Source organism: Manacus vitellinus, unplaced genomic scaffold (assembly GCF_001715985.3).
Source record: "Manacus vitellinus isolate BGI_N305 unplaced genomic scaffold, ASM171598v3 scaffold_5_pilon, whole genome shotgun sequence".
Classification (NCBI taxonomy): Eukaryota; Metazoa; Chordata; class Aves; order Passeriformes; family Pipridae; genus Manacus; species Manacus vitellinus.
This window is the reverse complement of record NW_021940682.1, coordinates 2,362,558-2,383,604: the sequence shown is the minus strand read 5'-3', so window position 1 is coordinate 2,383,604 and position 21,047 is coordinate 2,362,558. Positions and strand designations below refer to the sequence as shown.

The 21,047-nt window shown below is 36.7% G+C and overlaps 1 protein-coding gene across 7 annotated transcripts in view; it reads right to left on the bottom strand.

The window, feature by feature from the left end:
- PLEKHA5 (pleckstrin homology domain containing A5) overlaps nt 1-21,047 on the bottom strand; it is a 166,739-nt gene that overhangs the window by 4,392 nt on the left and 141,300 nt on the right. For 4 of the 7 annotated variants that reach the window (XM_018080562.3, XM_018080566.3, XM_018080569.3 and 1 more), the window contains 14 exons: nt 18,490-18,552; nt 17,293-17,373; nt 17,009-17,158; nt 15,538-15,639; nt 14,834-14,945; nt 14,532-14,578; nt 13,551-13,739; nt 12,849-12,966; nt 9,198-9,313; nt 7,743-7,952; nt 5,031-5,189; nt 3,720-3,841; nt 2,803-2,948; nt 1,513-1,617 (listed from right to left, as the gene is read on the bottom strand). In XM_018080562.3, the coding sequence (XP_017936051.1) occupies nt 1,523-1,617; nt 2,803-2,948; nt 3,720-3,841; nt 5,031-5,189; nt 7,743-7,952; nt 9,198-9,313; nt 12,849-12,966; nt 13,551-13,739; nt 14,532-14,578; nt 14,834-14,945; nt 15,538-15,639; nt 17,009-17,158; nt 17,293-17,373; nt 18,490-18,552 (1,710 nt within the window). In that variant the 3' untranslated portion in view covers nt 1,513-1,522. The remainder of the gene's footprint in view (nt 1-1,512; nt 1,618-2,802; nt 2,949-3,719; nt 3,842-5,030; nt 5,190-7,742; nt 7,953-9,197; nt 9,314-12,848; nt 12,967-13,550; nt 13,740-14,531; nt 14,579-14,833; nt 14,946-15,537; nt 15,640-17,008; nt 17,159-17,292; nt 17,374-18,489; nt 18,553-21,047) is intronic. The other 3 variants (XM_018080568.3, XM_018080570.3, XM_018080565.3) reach the window with 2 other exon arrangements.

Here is a 21,047-nt window from a genome sequence, read left to right as displayed (position 1 = left end):
TGGATTTGCTGATCTGATCATCTGAGCTGATGACAAGAACTGAAAGCAACTCAATGCAATTGGTGACAAATTTCTGGTTGCTTCCCCTTTCAAGACAGGCGTGCTGTGGCCACTGACAGAATCCAGCAGTGCAGTTTCATTTTCACCAATGACCCAAAATTGAGTTGCTGGGGGAATGTTTGCCCTATTTAAAAAGGAGATTCATGATAAATGTGTGTATATTCATATAGTGAAATTGAAATGCATGAACACAAATCAGCATTTCCAGGAAAAAAGTCCCACTTGTCTTTTTTAAATAGATCTGTAATGAAAAACTGAATAAAAGCACAAAGGTTCAAGCTAAATCTAACCATGATGGACCACACCCATGAGGAAGGTAGCAACAGTGTCAGGACTGAATGGGAAGATGGCATTTTCCACTCTCTCAAAAGGAAAAAAGATTAAAATAATTTTCCTTTTGTTTTTTTTTGAAGAGTATAAATAGTTTCCTGTTCTTAGTTCCTACAATAAAGGTGCCCGGGATGACTAATAAGTCTAATATTGTTAAGATGAAAGCTTGGCAATGGAGATTGGGAGGGTAAATTAAGAATATGCATTTTCAGATCTCCTCACACTAAATGACTGAAAATGTCTCAGTTTTAAAACTTTCTTGATTTTAAAGCTTTTTTTAAGTTACATTAGCTATGGCATTTGACATTGCCATTGAAACAAAGCTCATTCTTTTAGTAGAAAGCTTATTTAAACAGGTACTTCCTGACAACAAAGAAATGTGGATTGATTTAAACGCTGGTAAAGTGCTGAGGCATTCACACTGGTATCCTACTAATTTCGGTAAACCCTCGTATAAACAAACACACATACTTGGATTTTCATTGCCATTCATTAAGCAGGTAACACTACAGGTAGGAACATGTAAATCTAGCCCAACTCATGCATTCTAACTTGACTCCTGGAAGCAATCACCCACTGTGACAAGGGCTTCCTCTACAGAAAGAAAAAAAAAAAAAGTTTTGTAATTGTTGTGTTTCTTTCACCCCTGGTTTTTCCCTTCTGCTTGTCACGTCTCAGTCACCCCTGTCTTAAGCTATAACCTCTCCAGGCTGTTAGACCATTCCCTGCAGCACTGAGAGCCCAAGCTGCAGTTGCCTATTACCAGGACTGAAGCATCAAGATTCATTTGCACCTCTGCAGTGATGCTCATACCTTAACTATCAGCTTCGGAACAGCTCAGGTCTCTCATGTAATTCAAAGGGCCATTATCTTGCCAGTTGTGGAGAACTCAGCTTGATAAACCAATTAGCCCTTTCTCTTTGTACTTGGAGAGAGAATACACTCCTTGCAAGCAAATCAATACATGAATTTGTTTGTTTTCTGGTTAGTTTATATTCAACATCGCAGGTAACTTTGTCTTGCTGAGTACTGCCTACAGATGTTTCTCAAGAAAATAACCAGAGTACACGTACTTAGAAAAATATTAGGAACAGGAGGGGTGGGGGAAAAAAAAGGACGTACTTCTCTGTAACTATACACACATGAAATGTGATCCTTCTGTGAGCTGTGTCTGTGTAGATGGAGCTGGTGACAATGACGATTCTGGTGAAGAAGGCAAACTTTTCACTGCGAGTCATACAGCAAAAGAAATAAGATAAATACAAAAAAATACCAGTTACAGAAGCCACAACAAATACAAGCTTGAAAATGGCCATTTCAAGCCGTTGTAAACATAAGCAGGGACTTAGTACACAAGCTACACAAGTAAAGACTTAAAATCTGATCAGCACAAAAAGCACAACATCAGGGGAGAGAATACTTGTTCTCAAGAAAGGTCATTTATCAGACTTAAAAATAACTAGTAGAACAAACACATGAATGCTGATGTGTTATTTATGTTGCAAAGAGAGAGAGAGGGGAAAAAAAAAAAAAAGTAAAATTTTAGTAGTTGGGATACTTTCCCAAACCCACCCTTATATCCCAACTCAGATTAACTAAGATGTTTTATTCTGCTGAGCACTACAAAATGTACACACGAGTTCTGGTTTTGATTATCAAGTCACAGAAAGGATTGCTGACTGTACTACAAAGGTCCAGATCACCTCTTATATCCATAAATTGAACCATTTGGCTTATTTAACCATTCCCATCAGCAAATAATCCTAATACTGTCTTAAATTCTATCTTCTTCCTGCCTCCTCCCCCATTCACTCCTCTCTTTCTCCCCCTCTTTGAATACATTTTGCTTTATTCCAGCCTTTTCTTCTTGCAAAGTAGTACACCACCAGTCATTGTACCACTGTTTTCTGTTTCTTCATCTTTTCTTACTCCTCAAAATGTGACCAAACTGGGGTCTTTTACTTGCTAGTTCAAAGTCTGCTAGATATACTGGAAACTCTTGAGGATTCCACAATCTTGGGCATATCTGAGGCCACTCAGTAGCAAGGAGCAATGGTAAAAAAATCTATGCATATCCAGATTGAGATGCTGTTCTACAAGATGAATAAGGAAGTGTTTGTTCCAACCAACAACTACAGTATGACTTAATTTCTGGCAACAGTTATTTAAACCCCTAAAATTAAATGCAACTGTAAGATCTACATTAAAACCTCAGAAAAATGGAATTTCTGTAGCTGTCCAGTGGGAAACTATTTTTCTCTACATTATAAAACTCTGCACTTGACATGTAGACTAGCTCAGCACTTTCAATCCACAAGGGTTTCAGAGCATCAAAGGACATAACCAAAATGAAATAAAGTTTTACATATGTACTGTGTAAGCTGTGCTTCAGTCCAAACTCTTTTTCCATACCTGCTGTTGCCTGATTTCCTTTTGAAGACTGTGCTGCTAATTCAAATGAAGACATAATCCCTTCTTGATCTCGAACGCTAACTACTTCACTTTCTTCTGAGCTGGTTTTGGGTTTGTGGTTTGTAACTGTGGTCACACTCTGCAAGCTGGTTAAAAAAAAAGCACAGCGTTTAGAACTCGCTCCAACTTAATTTCAGGTGTTAACCACTAAGTACAGGAGTTATCATTTAATTTTCTCCCGTTAACAGGGAAAAGTTGCAACTTGCAAGTCCGCGCAGAATAAATCGAGCACTCGTTTTGAAAGCCTCCTGCTTCGTGTAGCTACACTTAAAAAAAAAAAGGCACTCGAAATTTAATTCCTTTCCTTACATTCCTCCTGCAGTTTTCTGCTGCTGAAGGGTCCTGTGAGAAAGTTATGACCTAATGTAAGAACTCATTTAGGACCTGCAGTGCAACTCACACAGAAGTTATGGATCCTTAGAGAGAAATATCCAGGATGTAATATCCCTCTAATTCTGCAATGCTTCAAAATACTGAAGTAAAAATTAAAGCAGGAGATGTAAAATAAGTTGTTTAGTTTGCTCCTAAATACCAGCAGTAAAGAGCTTGCTATGGAAGCCCTGGCTGAAGTGTTCACAGTTATGAAATACATAACAAGGCCAAACAAGGATTATGAACATATTCCGTTTATCACTGGGGCAATACTTGAAAATAAACATTGTTTCACCCACCAACTCATCACCTCTTACTGACCCCCTGCAGCAGTTAAGCTTCTCACCAGATTTCCCTATATGTAAACCACTCAGAAACATATAAATCTACCTTTTCAGTATTTATGGCAGTTGCCTGGTCCATTCAGCTAATAAATAAAATGTGCAAGTTTAAAATAGCCTCTGAACATCTTGTTTTATTTTTACCTTATATCACCATCATGTGTTTCTTCCAATTTATTTTTCTTTTCTGCTTTCTCTTCATTACTCACTTCTTTTGAGTCAGATGCAACATGTGCATCTGATAAAAGATCATCAGTTTTTGACAGCTATAAAAAAATTGAAATCATGAAACAAAAAGCTGTAACACACACTAAGTGGCAGATAAGAAATACAGTACCAGGAAACAGTTTTATTAACAGACAAATTTTGCCATCATGTATACTTAGTTACTCAGAATTACATAACTTAAGAAATTTTTATCAATACCACTCAGGTTAATAGAGTTATCCTGAAACTTATACCAGAGTCAATGGGCAGGGCTTGACTAAATAACTTCCAGAACTTATCTGAACTCTTTGGATTGCAGCCTGCCTATTTCTCATGCTATCCATCTATTTACAGTGCCAACAGAGATTCCAGATACTGGAATATATTGCTGATAGGGCTGAATGCTGCCCTTAAAGGTCTGATTAGATATAGCCAATATTAGTGTATGACATAATTTTCCTTTAAAAGATTTACATGTTTAACAAAGGAACAGACTCTCAAGAGAAAGTGGGTTTGAAGAACAACAACAGAAGTTATTTGATTTTTACCATTCTCCATCAGAGATATGTTTATAAAAACTAAATATAAAATAGGAAAACGAAAGGAAAAGCGAGTGAGGAAAAGGAAAAGCAAAGGATGATTGAGGAATACAGGTACAGATGAAGAAAAAAACCTCTACACAATATTTTAAAAAATATTAAACTATAAGCAGGATGTGATTATGCAAAAACAACTCCAGTAATCTATTTCTCATAATCGGCCTGGTTTTGCTGAGGGTTCAGGGCACTTTAGCACCAGAAACACCAAGGTAATTCACTGCCAAGTGAGTTGGAAACTATTTCAAGACAGAAATCAAATCAGTGGCCAAACAGCACAAAGTACAGTTATTGCCTACTTCCATGTGTAAATTGTTGTGTCACCTTTATTCTGCTTTCTATAAACTATTTGATGCACTACAGCCAACCAAACAAAAATTCAGGTGTATTAAATGATTGTCAAAACCTTGGACAGTCTAAGCAATGAACAGAAATTTAAAAGCCATACACAAGAGAACTCAAGGTCTCAGCTGTAGGCAGATCTGATAAAATCTTGTGATTCTCTATAGAATACTGTATATACAAAAAGAAATCTTTATTTTCCAAGCAGAAGGAACTGGCTCAATTTCCCACACTCTGTTGTCTGTGGCTAAAAATATTTTTCTACTGCAAGACAGGGTGATGAACAGTTCAATAAGGGACAGTTCAGTACCTCTTTAGTAAAACCTGAATTATGTTCTTGTTCTCCATCATGCTTTAGTTGTGCTATTTCTTCTCCAGGACTTCCATTATTTTGTTTCAAATTATTTTCTCTACTGGTGCTCTCTAATTCCTTCATGTTACTATATACAGCATCATCCTTTTTTCGATTCTGTGGAACAAAATTGATATATAGACGTATTCTTACAAAAATTGTCACTGTCTCAGTTCTGAGTCTGATGGTGTTCTATGACTGTGTTAAAATATAATACTCAAAAAACCTTATGTGCACCACATTGCAATAAGGAAAATGGAAATTGTTAAGGACTTAGAATTTTCTCATTTTTGTACCATTTAAAACAGTTCAGCCTGACACTCCTTTGTCTGTAAGACTATTGTACTTCCTGTGCCCCCCCTTCATCCCCAGCATTTCAATGTCACCTTTATCTTCTGAAATTTTATTCATATTTAGCTCAGTCACACACAAGCTTAGTAGCATTCTTACTTGCATTCATAACCACTGTTCTTTTTATAAAACAGCTTTTCTTGGCTAAAAAAAAGAAAAAGGATAAAAATCTGCTTTCAGCACAAAATTCACGGTGCACCTGTGTGCACTTTCTCCAATTATCTTGGGTATCCTCCAAGCCTATGCTGTGAACTGATTTAATAAAGGACAACATAGCATTTGATAACGGTAGAGGATATTACTTATTCCTTAAAAAAAAATCCATTGCACAGAGAAGAAGTTGATATAAAATTTTTGTGGGAGGATGGTAGAGGTGGCTTAAGACTGTGAACTGTGAACATTATCTTGTCAGAGTAGCAAACTGAACTGAAGTGAGGTTCATCTTATCAAAGAACTGGGGCTGAGAAAAATGGGAGCCATAAAAGCAGTAAATCTTGAGGCTGAATTCCTGTGATTTTACACATGCACACTATTAAGAGGAAATCATGTAAGTCAGTCCATAAATCAATCTCTTTACTCTCCTAAATTAAAGTCTGCATCCTTATCATATGCTGTTCCCAATAACAATTGTGAAGCAACTTCCTTTTGTATTATGGTAATCACTTAAAAATTACACAGCAGGCCATTTATAAAATCCATTTTTTCCTACAATTCTTAAATAACCAAACCACAGACGAAAAGACTTCCAGCAGTTAATGCCGTTGCACCACTTTTCTAAAAATCAATAGACACAGAAACTATGCTTTCAAAAATAAAAACTATTACTACAGCATAATACCTCATCTTAGGGCTTTTTGCCAAATAGCATTGTAGAAGAATTAAAGCTGTGGTAGAAGAAGTGATTCCATAGCACAGACTACTAGCTAAATATTCAATTCAGACATCCTCTCACGTATTCTGTAAAGTTCTTATCATCCACAGAGCCCTGATTTCACACAGAAGGCTGAAGGACATGCTGACATGGACAATATTCTTTTGAGTTCTGGCACAGAGGATTTGGCCCCTTCCCCCACTGTGCTGGCTACCCACGTTATGACAGATGTAGCTGCAGCTTCCTCACCCTGAGGTAGGAAATGATACCACAGGAGAGTGGTAAAGCTTGAACACCTCCGTAAAAACTACCCAAGCAAGGTCTGCAGAGGTTTGCTTTGCACATCCTCTTCTCGAGAAAGGCAGTGCTCATCACAGAAGTATTTCTAGGAACTCCCTTCACATATAGCATTCATGATGTCAGCCCAGATACTGAGTGTCTTCTGGGGATCCAGTGTTCTTGAAGGAAAAGGAACTTTTGTGTAGCTCTGAAGGCAGCTTAGCATGCTCAGAGGGGAAAAAAACCCACTCAATCTGAAACTTATTTGGAAATATGTGACTGCTTAACACTACAATGCATTTAATCTGGTTTTGGAAAATTGGATGTTTAAACGCCTACAAAACAAAAAGGAAGGCATTTCCCTACCAGTGTAAAAAAAAATAAAATAAAAACCCTCAAATCAATAAACAGTGTGGTCTGAAGAAAAAAATATGCCAGAAGATTAAAACCTCAAATAAACAAAAAAACCCAACCCCATTAAGCTATTGAAAAAGAAAACTACTTCTCAGCAGTTAGAAACCAGTAGGCTGCCTAACATCCACTATCCTGAATCTGGATTTAGTTGGGCTCTTGCTTTTTGTTTGTTTGTTAGGGATTTTTTTTTTTTAGATAAATATTCAGGATAGTATTTCCTGGTTAATGGCAAGCACTCATAGCTTCCTTCTCTCTCCCTACCCTTTACCTTTGAATAAACTGTTAAGTAAAAGAAGCGAGTTTAAGAATGAGTGAAAACAAAAGTGCAAGTTCTATTTTTATGTATAATTTATGAGCTCAAAAACCACAGCAAAAGAGTACCAGTTAGAAGCCATGACCATAAATATACATTCCTACCTAAAAATGTTACAGATGTTTGAATATATTACTTTCAACATCAACTGAACCATGATTCTCCTTGATACTGCTTTTAGTCACAAACCTTGAAATTTCATGTTGTTTGCTAAATTTAAAAAAGAAAAAACCCTGACAAAACCCTGCTAACAAATATCACAAGGTATGTAGATTTGAACTATTTATTTTCCAAAAAGACAAAAGAAGTGTAAGCATGAAGATTGTGCTCTCCCTTTCTCTTGGGTCTGGCAGAGAACTGTGACTCCATACAAGCAGTCTCAAACAGACACCTCTGGTTTTTAACTGGACACATTAAAGCTTTTGATCAACGTGGGACCCACCTGTGCCAATCTGAATGGATTATCTCTGACACACGACAAACTCTGTGAAGGAGACTGGTCTGAAACGCCAATAATATTGAGTCCTTTCCTCTTTTCTCTCAGGCAAGCTTGCTGGTGTCTTTTTATTCTTTCCATCTGTTCCTCCACAGTCATTCGAGGCCGTGAGCTTTCTGCAAGACACAGCTGCTCCACTGCACTTCTTGGTCTTTCCTTAAATGGAAGAACATGTATATATGTGATTTAAAAAAACCCACGGTTTCCAACTTCAGAAGAGATCACCTAATGACTTACTAAAAACCAGAAAAATAGTGAGCAAATAAAGATCTCCTATATATGTGAAAAAAAGTACAAGAACCGATTATTATTAAATGAACACCAAATCTGAAAATAAAAGGAAGGAATGATTTGCTTTTTTAAGCAATAACATTGCCATCATCAATGATAAACATTAAGAGAACGGGTAGATGCTCTCTCAAAGCCATCCTCTCGAGCTAAAACAATTTACCAGACATTATACAACTGGCAAACACGAGTTATTTGACTGAGACAGAAACATAATTGAAATTTAACGATCCAGGACATTTATACCAGTTGATCTAATAGTGATTTCTGCCTTTTTATTTCAAGAAAAACTACAGCTGGGCATCATTTAACAGCAAGTGCAGGCTGAAACTAAGTGAATTTATCAGCACTTAAAAATCTGTAATTCTAAGCATTATATTTTTTCCAAAATAACAACCATCACTTTACCTACTTTCTTCTTGAAATTCACTGATTTACAGGCAGATCTGTACTTTGTATGAAAAATAAAAATCAACTTCAGGCTAATCAGCTGCATTCAGTACATTCAGAGTAACTGGTTTCACTGACAAAAACCGAAAAGTTCTTTCTCCAGTTAACATCCTGTGAGTTTTTCTCTCCTCTCCCCTTCTTCCTAAACTTCTCCTCTTCTATCTGTGCTGCAACTACGATAAGTTTTTCCTTTTACTACATATAAATGTCTGTCTTTAACCCACAGACTACAGAACTCTCTAATCTGAAATTTCAGGCCTATTACCTGCACGCTGCTTACTGTATCCTTATTTTTTGCCGCTTTAGGTGTTTCCCAAATCACTTTAGTAAGGAAATAAGTAAAAGTCAGCCCCAGAAGGCAAATACAAGTCCTTCAAAGTTTTAATCTAAGATCTTTCAACTCATGTCTCAACTTCAGCAGCTCAGTGGATTTATCATTATCCTTTAATTGTTGCCAAGTCCGAGTGTCTCCGTGCAGTTTAACATACACAACATTTACAATATTATCATCCTTTCTACAGATGTCTCCTTTAATTTAGTATATGATGCTTTAATAACAGTGATTTTTTTTTTTGCTAAGAAAATTAAAAAGATAACTTCAGAACTTAAACTTGGAAAGGTTGTACCACTGTCCATCAATGCTGGAAAGTTATTTTAAAGTACCGTTCTTAGATCTATCTTCTTGTTCTTCCTCAAAGTGACATAGGATGCTATTGTTGAAGACTCTGGTGTTGGTGATTTGGTTCTGGGTGGTACAACTCCCACAGGAAAATGTGAGCCTGCAAAACAGTAAAGCAAAACATACTAAGTGTTGTGCAAAACACCACTGAAACTGTTGATTTGTTTTCTATAAAACACATGTAGGGAACTCTTCCTCAAAAGACAGCAAGGATCTTAATGCCTAAACTATGTGTGTTTTAAGGAAAAATAGCCCCTGGCCTGAGGTTGCATGAACGGAACAAAACATGGGGAACAACTGCATGTGGCACAAGAGACTGCTGGTCATAAAAATAACAGTGAGAAACAGATAAATATTAGACAGCCCTCTGTGCAACTTCAGATGGTTCAGGGAGAATTCCAGGGAAGATGGCTGAGCTTCCCACCTCATGGATGGCCATACTGGGACTTTTTATGGAGCAGAGTTTGCAAAGCCAGCAAGATGCCCAGGTAACCCTACCAGTAATGTCACTTAAGGCCAGGCTTGCAAGATTGCAAAGCATCCAAATACAGAATTTAGCCAAAAGTGGGACCAAAGACAAAAAGTAATTAAGTGTGGGTTGCTTACTTGGGAAAGGGAGGGGGCAAGGCATTTGAGAAAGAACAGGCATGGAATAAGGGAGAGGAATAAAAAGGGGGCCAGCTTTGCATAAGGGGAATAAAAGGGGCCAGCTTTGCATAAGCAAGCTGCTTGTCAAGGTGCTTGTCTGGTCAAGGCCCATCCTTTAGCACTGCATAGTGTCCTTATTAGATTTTATTCTGTAAAGTATTTTCCATTTCCTATGTGGGTATGCTTTCCCTTCCACGCATGAGAGATGCCAGGGATCTTCAAGCCAGGTGAGCTTGTGAGTAGGAGACAGCTACAGAAGATCAGAGGTGTGGGAGCCAAAAATGGGAATCTCTCTGGGGCTGGGCTACCACAGAGACCCTATGTCTGGACCTGCCAGCAGGGTGAAGCTTTTGTCTGTGAGATCCTAAAGAACTTAAGGCCAGAGCAGATGGCAAGCAGAACACACGGTGTGGGAGCCAGCAGCTCAAGAGACCTCAAGTCTAGGATGTAGAAACTGGAGAGGCCAGAGGTACTGAGAGTTAAATGAAGATGCCACAAGTCCAGCAGCTCCTGGGTGGACTCACTTGTGTGTGTGTGCACACATGTGCTCATGTCTATATGTGTATGAGATCAGCTGGTGAGCTCTGAGCATGGTCAGCTGGTGAGACAAATCATTTCTGTGTCCCGATGCCTGCTGCATTCAGCTTCTCCTAACCATCTTCACCATCAGTTTTGCTACCTAGAGAAGCCCTGCCAAAATGTAATTAGGCTGGTGGAAAACTGAAGTATGTTAAAATTTACAAAATATACAGGTTTAATTAAGTAACTCTTCCTTTTTGCTTCTTTATACACGCAGGAAATAAAACTATGAAAAATATTGTTTCCTTGATGATTTTGCCTGAAAAACTAGGTATGACTTCTTGAACAATCAAATTATTTCTACTTGCTTTTCCTGAGGTTTCACAGATTTTAGAGGATATATTGATTCAGTGAAGGGTCATCTCTTTCTCCAAATAGTTTGGGTCTCCTTTAGACATAAAAAGGATAAAACATAGCAGAAGTTCATTTTGTTTTTGTGTCATGTTTATGTAGTACACAGGCCATAAGTACTCCTATGGTCTCAGACAGATGTAAGGATTACTTCACATAGTCCCATTAAAACATTTTTCCTTATTTGCTGATGTTCAAAAAGAGAGGGAAGACTGACATGAGAATTGTTTAGCACAGTAATGTGCACAATGAGCTAGAAAAACATTTTAAAATTTTCTCTGAAATTTGTTTTTAGAACCACTTTCAAAAAGCAACTACATCATTTAGGTGTAACTTCTTAAAAAAGCCAGAAAGAAAAAATGCAGAAGTTGAGCTGCCTTTGAGTTTGTTTCCTTTTCAGTTTAAAAACTGCTAAGACAGAAAGGCATAAAAATGTTTGTTGAAATGGCATATACACTCTAAAAACAGACAAACAATCAGAAATGGTTAGATTTTTTCCTGCTGCAAGGGGACTGTTATTGTGAGTAAATGCCCAGAACAAGAAATATCTGTTAGAAAATTCATATGCTCAAGTGTGTGCACTGGATGATAAAACACAGATATGATAAAGAACAGAATGAAGTGAGTTTAAGAATATAGAAAGCCTCTCACTGCAGCTATTCTGTCCCCTACCCCTAAATATTATTTATATTAGAGGAATTTTTATTATTGCTTTCCCTGCCTGTTTTTCTACAAATGGACATAATAACATTATTTCTGTCTTTAGGACAGAAAGCAGATTGGGGTGCTCAAAAAGTACTGGGTTTCTTTACATGGTCAGTGTAGGCTTTGTTATTTTATCTTGATCATTACTTTATCTCTTGTCATAAATTACTATGAGTATTCTGGTACATCACAGGACAATAAAACCTAGGCATGTTTTCAGAAAGACAAGCTCCTCAACTTAAGTGGTTGATGATTAGCAAATCTCAGGCTAAACCTTGCATTTTTTTTCCACCAAGTTAACAGAAATTTAATATATATCTTAACGTTATATCTCAGCAAATACCACAGTGAATCTGAACTAATTGTCTGGTAAGTGCAAGCTTAAATTAGGTCATAGGGCCGCTCAAATTGTTTATACCCAAACTATGCTAACCTTAGTTTTAGAAGCCTCCATTTACCATTCTGATGGAAAAAATATCCCTGTATGATTATAACTCTTGATAAAATTCTGGTACCATTGCACCAGCCTGCTCTGTTAACACTGAGTCAAACTACCAAAACAAGAGGCAGTGATCCTGCTGGCACTGGAAACATCAATCCTTGCAGTAAGAAAACCCCTAAATTTAGTTACTTTCTCTCAAAGCTCTTAATATGGTTTTTGGGAGGTGGTAAAGCTGAGCATTTTGCTGAAGTCACCTTTAACAAACTATTCTGTGTGTTTTAACAAACAGAATTGAGAAACACTTCCTGGTAAAAGACTCTACCAAGCAATTAGTAGCTTTTATGGAAGCTAGATGAAGAGAAGAATCTAAAGCATTTAGCAATTGCAAAGACCTTTATTGTCTGTACACTCCAAGGTCATGATCATTATTCCTATTATATCAGAGGACAGAAGGCAATTCAACAATTACAAGATTAAAAAAAAAGAAAAAGACATTGTTTCCCTGCCTTATGAGAGCCTGAAAATTCTGTGGTGCTGCCTTTTTGGACGTTCCAGCGACATAACATCGGGAGCTTGATTCAAAAACTGAGTAATTGTTCAAGGGCAAGAACATAAAATGGGTAATTGTTCAAGGGAATGGTGTGTGGGGAATGTGAGTGATGTGATTAGACATGGTGTCAATAAGGATTTCAGGGTTGTTGGTGAGTGTAATGTTTGATTTTTCTGCGGTGTAATTGACTGAAATCTTTCTCGTCATATAATTAAATCATTATTTTATTGTGGAAGCTGTTCCATCAAACGGACAGGCTGCAGAGATCCAAACCATGATGCAGCCTCTGTAACACAGTTAAGCTCTGTATTCCTTGTGGAAAAAACTGAAAGGTTGTAAACACCGCACCCGGGGACAAACCTTTAGCAGTAGATTCTGATTCTGACATTTGTTCTGTTTTTTCTTCACCATTAGACTCATCTACTTCTGCTACTGTAGTTAACTCCGGTTCGCTCTTATAAAGCCTATAGTCAGGACCCTGAGGAACATCAAGTTATGAGGTAAATAAACAGGCATTCTTGTACAAGCATTCATGTCTTAAGACTCAAACCAGTTGTTCTGTGGTGACTCTGCTCTCACTTTAAGACAGTGTTCCATTGTTCAAGTGCTATTACAGAAGTATTTCTTTGTTGTCAATTTGAGTAACATTTGCAGACGTTCAGAAATCACAGGAAAAAACTGCCATGAGAATGCAGAGTTGTGGGGGTTTTTAATGATCTTCCTGAAATAAACTGGTATAAGCTTCAAAAACCGAGCCCACGTTTTTTTTAAGAACTAGTGAGGAGAAGAATCTTAATTTTCTGAAATGTACTCAGGTGCAAAAATTTAAGTCTTAAGACATTTTATATATGCACAGAACATATGACAGGAAAATGTGAAAAGCAAATGATGGGGCCGTAAATAAAACTAAGTAAACAAAAGTAGAACCATAACACAAAAGTAGAACCATAACACAAAAATAAAACCATAACACGAAAAGTAGCTGGATGAGTAAATAAAAACTGTGACAGCGCAGAGGAAGGAGGATGCTTCAAGAACAACGTGGCAGTTTAAGCCACTTACACAGTAAGATCCATTTCTCTGATATCCTTGAACTTGGTAAATCTTCTTTTCTTCTGTCAGATGTACTGGGCCCCTGCTATAACAGAGCAAGGAGCTGCTATCACTGGGCAGAGGGGGGATTATGGGAGGATGCTCTGTAAAGTCATAGGACCGAGGGAGTGGAGGACGAGGTGGGACTACTTCCTCTTCCTAAAGATTGTAGAATAGTCACCTTATTTAGATGTGCACACCTGTTACAATTATTTATAACTTAAAAAAGAAAAATATATTACCATGGCTACACCAGCTATAAATTTTGGAATTAAAGGGACAATGTCACATTTAAAAAAAAAAGAAAAAAAAAAAGAAATTCTAACACCTGCACTTTCTGTTGGACATGAACTCTCAAGAACTCTCTAAATCATCCTTTTAAAAATTAAATTAATTATATTTTTAAAGATTTTTACATGAAGAGACTTTTAGAAGGTTCTGTAAGTCAAATGTATTTTGCATATACTTTAGATAACCATGACAATGTCCCTTTAAAACGGTAACTTCCAGCCAGATTTTCAGAGGACTTGAACATCTGGGAGCTCCCACAGTTTCAGCTCTTCTTGTGGGTGCTCTGGCCACCTGAGAACCCGGCTCGATATTTGAACAGACATATAAAGCAATCTATTTTTTCCCATGAGAAATGTGGTGGGTAGAAAACAAATCCATAAATCGGGGTTTATATTTCTACAGTAACAGCCTAAGGAGAGGAAAAGGTGAGAAATGGAAAAGAGAAACACAGCAGTGAGAATATAAAGACAGAACAAATGAAAGTGTTAGAATTACTAGTGGAGTTATCAGTTTTTAAAATTAGTTCATAAAGCAATATTTTCACAGAAACATACTGAATACATAGTTCAGCCATCCTTAAAATATTTAAGATGTTTATTTTTGTCATAGCTATGTTACAAATTCAGTGATGCTAAAATAGTAAATATGCTAAAACCATACCTCATTTTTATATTTAATGGATGAAAATGTTCTTGAAACCATGATGCCTGTTTGAGGGAAGGGGGAAAGGTGTAGAAAAACAAAGAGAAAAAATGTTTTCAATACACAGCTTTTAAAATAGGAACTACAACCTGTTGCTATCAAATTACAAAAAGCATCAAATTAAAACAGATGATTTCTTTTCCTTTTTTTCTCAGTAACTGTACAACATTTTCAAACATACAAAAACAACGATGGAGCTTTAGTTTAAAAATGTATGTGATCCAATTTCATTTCCTGTGAGATAAAAATAATCAGTTTACCTGCCTCTGAAGAGCTTCTTTGCTGTTTATGTTTAAGTAAACCCTCCATGACATCTTGAATTCTCCACAGTTCCTTCTGAATCTGAGCACGCTGTATCCCTGCTGACTCAGTCTGTGAGTAAACAGCATACATGGGCAGTACATTAGAATACCTTGCAAGTGGAAAAAAAAAAGGGAAAACCTTCTTCTTTCTTTGGACTACACTGCATAGCCTTTCATGATGAAGGAAAATAAAATACAGTAATAAAGTCCCATAAAAGTGGCACATGCAAATATTGCCCAGAATAAAAAGTATGATTAACTAATTTCAAAATGCACTGGTTAATCTGACAGCAATCTGCCAGTTCAAATTTCACTTAAAGAACTGAATAGTATTGACTGTGTCCAAAGAAAAATCCAAGCAAACTTTGCACAGGAGACCAATGTACAACAATAGAAAAGGAACCATCAGTTGCAATCTCAAAACAGGTGGAGATGAGCATCACTGAAACAGAAAGAGGAAGCTTCCAGACACAGGAAAAACAGTGCTATAGCTTCAAAAAAATGGGAAAAGCTGAAGATTTTCTTCAGAACTTACAAGGCATAAAAATAAATTACAAGTTTGTAAGTAAATGCACCACATGGCCACCTTTTTTCATAGATACAGTTTTTAAACTCATAGAAAATCCAAGTGAATTAAGTGTACTTTAAGCTCTATGCCACACCTGAATTTCTCCAAGCCGATCAAGTTGCTCCTGCATATGGTTCCTTGTTACAGTTACATCATACTCCAATTTATCATATTCTCTCCAAGCTCTTTCCAGTTCCTAAGTATGTACAAAAGTAAAGAATTACAGATGCATATTTAAGTTACAAAAAACAAACTAACAAAAAACCCCAAATAAACCCCAAACAAACAATTTTTTTTTTCTTTTTCCAGTGGCAGGAGACTCCAAGAAGCAATGCATAAATAGATAGCAGCAATAAATAAAGATGTAATTTAGAGAATGCGATGTTTAAACAGCTTTTTGATTTTCTAATGATACCAAATGGAATTCAAACAAACAGCATTTTGTCTTTTCACAAACAAAAAGGATAAGCAAGGGGAAATTCTTCAGAACACGTCTTTCTAGTCAGCAGGCATGTGGGTCTTAAGCTGTCTCTCCACTGAGGCAGAAAACTCACAAAAATGGATGCAAATTTGTGTCTTTTATCACACAGAATACACATGTGTGAGTGCACAGCATGTGTGTGCATATGCAATGCATTATGCAGGACAAATGTAAGTCATCCAACCCTGCCTGTGAGTGCCCCAGGCCTACCAATACACCGCTGTTTTACGTGAGTGAAACTACAATCACCAGAAGGAAAAGGTGGAATAAAAAAACATAATAAAAAAAATTCTTCCTTGAGGTCAGCTCTACCATCTCGCTTTTGCAGCCTACATCAAGCAATTCACTCAATTTAGCATAAATTAAAAAGTTAATGAGGGAAAGCGTATCTTGAGGATTTCCTTTCCCCTGGTTCCCCTTCTCCTTGTCCAACCAATTCCTTTTAGAGACAGTCTAACATTCAGATTAAAACCAACCTACATGGTATCAATTTCACCACAGCTCACCACTGGAATTTGACACTGAAATATCTTACTGGATATATATGTCAGTAGAGAAAAATGACTCTTTGCCCTGTCATTTCAGTGTAGAAACCATCACAAAGTGGAAAAGGACAGCAGACGGCATTTTCCTTCCTTTTTTTTTTTTTAAAGTTTTTGAAAGTGCATAGCTTTAAAAATCTTTTAAATACAACAGCCCACTATTAAGAGAGACCATGATCTTTTCTTCTTTTCATCCAGCAGCTGCTTTTGCTTAAAATAAGTCACCCGTCTGCTTGAATAAAGTTTGTTTGCCACTATACACAAAGTAGTTTATTTGCATTATTTACTTCATCAAATTTTCGCATTATAAAGATAATTACCACACCAATAAAAAAAATTACCATCCAAAAAAAAAGTAAGGAAAAAAAAAAAAGACTGCTCAATGAATGCAGGGAAAAGATCACTTTCCATCTGCCTTTGGCAAAAACACAGACAGAGTAAAAGACAACTGATTTTTGCTGGAATGCGATAAAAACTAAAGCACAGACAAGCCAATTAAGGATATGAACGTAATCATTTCACACTTGGAAGGTGTTACTTACTGCAGTGGCTCGTGATACTTCTCGACAAGTGCTAAGGAGTCCGTTCTGCAAGTCATCTCTCTGCAAGACTACATTTTGTATGGCTGCGGGATTATCTGCATTCATTTCTATCTCCTGACTTGCTGATAGCAAAGCTTGCTCAAGCGTGTACTATTGTAATAAAAAGAATTATTTTTAATGTTCTGCATCATTGGGTTGATTTTCGTTTTATTTCAGTTATCAATGTTCTGATAATAAGCATGTAAAATAACATCCACTTTAGGTAATAAATACAATTGTCCTACTTTCTCCTTGTGTAGCTGTTGAAGCTTCTCCTCCAGTGCTTGCACAACTTTATCCTGTTCACATAAACGGCTAAGCTTAGCCTAGTGTAGAACACAAAATTATCACAGTTAGAATTTTGTTATTTACATCTTCAGTAATCAAAATGTAACTTGATTGAATCATTACATGAATCTATATAAAATGTTATTAAAACAAAATATGAATTCTAAAATTACAAAGGCATCAGTCTTACATTTTCAAATTACTTAAGAAACCCTATCAAGAAACTATGAAATAAGTGTTATTATAACTTAAGAGACAGCACAGTTTAAAACATGCAATTTATGATTCTACAGCTAAATCTTTACAACTTAATAACAGGTATTAAATACCACTTTAATTTATATATTACTTAGTATTATAAAGACTATTGTACACGTTCACAGCCTGTCCCATGGTTTTTCAGGTGATAGCTTCCCATATTTCCATACTAATACTACTCATATCCTCCTCTGATTTAGCTCCCATCGAGGCTTGGCTATGACTAAAACTGTTTCACTCCAGCTCCACTTTGAGCAAGTAACTGCTCAGTGCACTCTAACCAATTTAAAACAGCTTACTTTTCTATCTGAACAACCTTTTTGGTTCAGTTTGTGCTACTTTGGCTTTTCTTTTTCACTCTTAAAATAACGTCTCTTAAATCATTATGTCTACTCTTAGTTGCACTGTGCAAGAATGACTAGATGTGCATCTATGTACGCATATAGAGTATGACTATGTGTGCATTTTTCACCACCAATTTTACACCAGTCCCCTTTTCTTTAGTAACTAACAACCCAATACTCTGAATGGTAACTACCTGTGCCAAATTTCAGTTTTGGTGTCTCCATCATATTTCCAGAGAAATTACATTTCTCATGCTTATAACTGAACTACTACTACAGTTTTTCACTGGTAAAGTAATTAATTCCTTTCTAGAAGATATTCACCTTTGAACAGCTGTAATACTTGAAATTTCAGCCTACAATGTAATGTTTCCTGCAGTTAGAAGCTTATTACAAAAAGATTCTCATGTCCCTCAAATTAACAATGCGAATTCTGTTGACAATCCCCTATATGAAATGGGTTTCAAACACAGAAGTCAAGGGGGAAATTATTATCAAAATAAAGAGACAAATACCAACATTTCCAAGGAGGAAGAAACACAAATGACTTACATCAATATCCAGCTCTTCAGTTCTATATTTGTATAGTGTACCCCTACATTCTTCTTGTGTTAACTATAAGGAAGAATAATATTGCCATAAAACAACTTAATTGGACTGTGAAAATGAAACAACTGTTCAGCTTAAGAGTTTTAACACAGAAATCAGCTTTTGCTTAAAAGTCAAACATACCACATCGAACAATATATTTTTAGCCAGTATATATTAATGAAGGTAAGTAAATGGAATGTCAAGCAGACGATCAGTAGAAAGTTGCATTAACTTAACAGGCTACATTTCTAATGCAAACTGGAGTTTTAAAGGTGTGCAACTACCTCAAACAAACATGGATAATGTGGGAAGATGAAACTGCCAGAGTAAACCTAGGCACAGTTATACATCATCATTTAAGTTTTGTTATGTGAACTCTAAATACAGGGACTCATTCTACTTGGAATTAATCATTCTAGGCCCACTGAGGTCAGGTGTTTCCCCAAGGAGCATATTCTGATGTGACTATGAAACCAGAACAGAATGACCTAAGTTTACAACATATATGTAAAATATCTTGCTATTGATATGCCAACTAAGTGCCAATGAATACCTTCTGACTACTGTTTCATAGGGATTCTCTCCCATCCAACGAGAGTATTACCAGAAATGCCATAAATAGAAGGCCTTCTATTTTAGCTTTGGACTTAGGCAAACTTGCCTTCTCCTGCCAGTTAGGATGCAAAGTATCCTCAAACTACTTTCATACAGCTCCACACATGAAGTTCTAAACTCTTTCAAGTCTGTTACTTGACAAGTAACGAGATTTTAAAACATTTTTACAAGAGAAAAAGGTAGCTCCCCATTTTAGAATGGACTGACACACACAGTAACTACTTAATATCCTATACAGCAAGCATGGATATAACACTATCAACTTTCCTATCAATTTAATTAAAAACACTGAGTCCCAACATAGATGCTTTCCTTCCATGTGTCTGTCATAATTAGGTCATAATGAGTTAACAGTACAAGAAAGACTATAATAACACAAGCCCATGTTAGGGGACACTTATAAATAAAAGGACTAGGGAAGGGTTAATGAGACAAGCATTCCAAACATAAAATAAATCTTCAACACACTAAAGTGTTTCATTTCAAGATATTATGTCCACATACCTCATGCAAATGCACCTGGTGACAATTTAAAAGTATGTATAGTGTATTAAAACCACACAATAACTTTCTTTGAAATGGACATTTTATGAAAATGAATGTGGGACTATGAAAAAAGCCACAGCACTTTTGCACCTCATGAATGTCACACAAATTAAGATATCTATTTAAACTCCTACTATGGTAGAGTTTTGTTGTTTTACTGTCGATTTTAATCACAATGAGAGAAAAATGAGGAATGGAAATATTCAAATAAAACTCATAAACATGGCCAAATGTCTTTAACTCACTGAGAAAACCTAGTTATATTTCACAACAGAAAGATTCTCACAAAAGAAAGATTATCCCCTATTAGATAAATACTGCTTCCCAACTCACTGCTCAGCATTTTATGTGGCCAGGCTGGAAAAATGTAATACTGTTTTTTCGAGTCAGTATTTTTATACTTTCTTTAAAAAGAGAGACGTTTATTTTTTTTGGCATTTCAACCTTAATTATAACTGAGTTTAAAACAGTTTGCCAATTCAGCATCCTTATCCCTACGTACCTCCTGAGAGGGATGTATCTTAAGTACTCAGAAAACGAAAGCACATTTCCAAAGAACACTATACACGTGCTAATTCTTCTTATTAAAATCTCATGACACTTTTTAAAATTGCTGCCAACTTCTTGCTTTTGTCAGCAGTACCAGTTCCCCACAACAGGCACTGCTGGAGAGTCACTTCATTTCAACATTTCTACTGCAACATTTTACATAGACTTGGGGTAAAAACTCCAAAAATAATACGAATAACTTAATCCATCTCTGACAGAACAGCAGCTTCACTTTTCACAGCACATCAATAAATCCACTCAAGGCAAAAAGTGCAGAATGCTATCACATCCTACTGGAATTACAGGAGGAACTGCAGCAGACAAAACGCAATTACACATCTCAAGCGAGGTTAACAACCTCATAACCCTGGAAAACGCATTATAAGAGCTCCGATGACCGAGTTATCAAAATGTACTTTCTGTCACGTTCCACAAACGCCTTTTCTTCGCCAAATCGCTCCCACAAACCCTGTGCCGGGACAGTAATTTCAGAGCAAGAGTGCCACCTACTGAACCAGCGACGTGACTTGCTGCTGACTTCGCTTTCCCTCCACATTTGCCTGCTTAAACCACACCAAAGCCCATTCCTCTCACTGCACAATTCCCAAACACCAGGGAGCAGCACCCTGACTCCTACAAATAGAACTTACCATTTTTGGGAGGTAAACTGCTCACGCAGAGTTTGGCCAAACGTGGACCTCGCACGTGAAAAAGTGACATGACCTTAACTGAACCTTCATCTTAGGTTAGAAACAATTTGTTTTAAACTGTACAGTCCCACTGGACAGTCCCCATCTCCATCAGACACC